This window comes from Aplysia californica, unplaced genomic scaffold (assembly GCF_000002075.1).
Source record: "Aplysia californica isolate F4 #8 unplaced genomic scaffold, AplCal3.0 scaffold00448, whole genome shotgun sequence".
NCBI lineage: Eukaryota > Metazoa > Mollusca > Gastropoda > Aplysiida > Aplysiidae > Aplysia > Aplysia californica.
Genome location: NW_004797718.1, coordinates 421,371 through 423,306, shown reverse-complemented (window position 1 = coordinate 423,306; position 1,936 = coordinate 421,371). Strand labels below are relative to the sequence as shown.

Genomic DNA, 1,936 nt, shown 5'->3' with positions numbered 1-1,936 from the left:
TTTGAGGGGGGGAGTTAAGGTAGAGATTTTTCAACCGCCATCTCAGGCGCAGCGGTCGAGCACTCTGGTGTCGCACACAGGAGACACGAGTTCGATTCCCGATTGGGGAGTATTTTTTTGTCGAGTACCTCTGGTTTTTTTCTGATGGAAAACAACTCTCCTAAATGAATTATTTAAATTGTGTCGATGGGGGAATTAAAAACAATTAGATCTATATTAAACATTTAAGAAATGTGACTAGTGAGAAGCGTCTGTTCTTGAGTTTGGGTAAGAATTTGTTTTAAGAGCAGAAAGATGTAGGAGTTACAATTACATATGGCGGAGCCTTATGCTGAGAAGACGATACTCTTATGACTAAATCTTACGTTTTCTCTCGCCCCTTCCTCTCCCTTCCCTTGCCTTTTCTATCTACCCTTTACACCTCTCTCTCAGGTTCAGGTCAGATCCAGCTGTGGCAGTTTCTCCTGGAGCTCCTCTCCGACTCGGCCAACGCCGCCTGCATCACGTGGGAGGGAACCAACGGGGAGTTCAAGCTGGTCGACCCTGACGAAGTGGCACGTCGCTGGGGGGAGCGCAAATCTAAGCCCAACATGAACTACGACAAGCTGAGCCGGGCGCTGCGCTACTACTACGACAAGAACATCATGACCAAAGTCCACGGGAAACGTTACGCCTACAAGTTCGACTTTGTCGGTCTCGCGACTGTGAGTAGCTCCGGGTTTTGTACATTTTTTTCAAGGTAGTACAATTTATATTATATAACTATTATAATATGTCTTCTTCATGACATTTGGACGGCGTATGTAGTGAAGCAGTTAAATTCTTCACCGTCGATATCACAAAACAGATGAGTTCGATTCCAGAACCTGGAAGGTATAGCGCAAATTCCTGCTCAACAGCAAGCTCTATATCGCTTTATAGTCTCAGGCCACCACTTATATTGGCGCCAAAACACTAACATAATGACACTATCTTTCACTTTCTATAACCCGTTAAATTACCACTTTGGTGAAATGAGGGACATTCATGTATAAATTCTTTTCCGAAGGACACAATGTTGGGCTCGCGACTCGAATCCCCGAATCCGCAATAGGTTCAAAGCAGCCTACCTCTTAAATCAAAAACGGGCAAATTACCAGTAACTCATAGTAAATGTAGCTTGTGGCAAGTTGATGAGATAAAACAAAACTACGACCCCTCCTGAAAATTCCCAATTTTTTATTTTTGGTCGAGCTGAAAACAATGGATTTATTCTTTTATCTCATGAAATCCTTTAGAGCAACAAATGCTATAGTGTCTGTTTTAGTCTCACGTTTGAATGCTTTGTTATTTCAATCGATTTCACTTATTTTCCCCCCTGCTTTTGCCCGCAAGATATTCAAAATCGCTTAATCCGGTCGGCGACTTGTACAATTGTGTCGATTTGTGGCCCGGGAGGGGCCCTTACAATGCTACACCAAGATTCAGCACTTTATGTCTTGCTGTTGTTAAACCATATCAAAGTGCGCCCTTGGGCAATTTTCTCGCCTCTACAGGTAACCATGGTTCTGCACTGATCAGGGCTTCATCACGATTCAGTGACAGAGCAGATCTCTGTTTTCGTGGCACGTTGTAAACAGAGTTTGTGAGAGTTTTGTAGCTCCGGTAGGAAATGGATGAAGTAGCAGCCGTTTCCTGGCGGCAAACGATGTGACCTGCATTCTTGGTTAGGTTGGATTGCCAGAGCTATTTTTTTTACATATATCCGCACCCGCGTTATGTTTATAAATTTTTCATTTTGCCCTTTAGTGGTTGTACTTACTTGGTGGTATTCGTATATTCTACTAGCTGGGACTGTTTTTTTGCATCTCATTTGCAACCAGTTTTGAGCAAGGAAGAAACATGTCTGGTCCCTGTCACGGCAAAACACCTGGCCGGTACCAAGGAGACACAGCCC

General features: G+C 43.8%; 1 protein-coding gene across 1 annotated transcript in view; it reads left to right on the top strand.

Moving 5' to 3' along the window:
• The window catches only part of LOC101861527, a gene marked incomplete at its 5' end in the record, with an annotated part of 57,209 nt that overhangs the window by 53,200 nt on the left and 2,073 nt on the right, over positions 1-1,936 (top strand). The window contains 1 exon segment of the mRNA XM_005105025.3: positions 433-704. Within this exon segment, the coding sequence (XP_005105082.3) occupies positions 433-704 (272 nt within the window).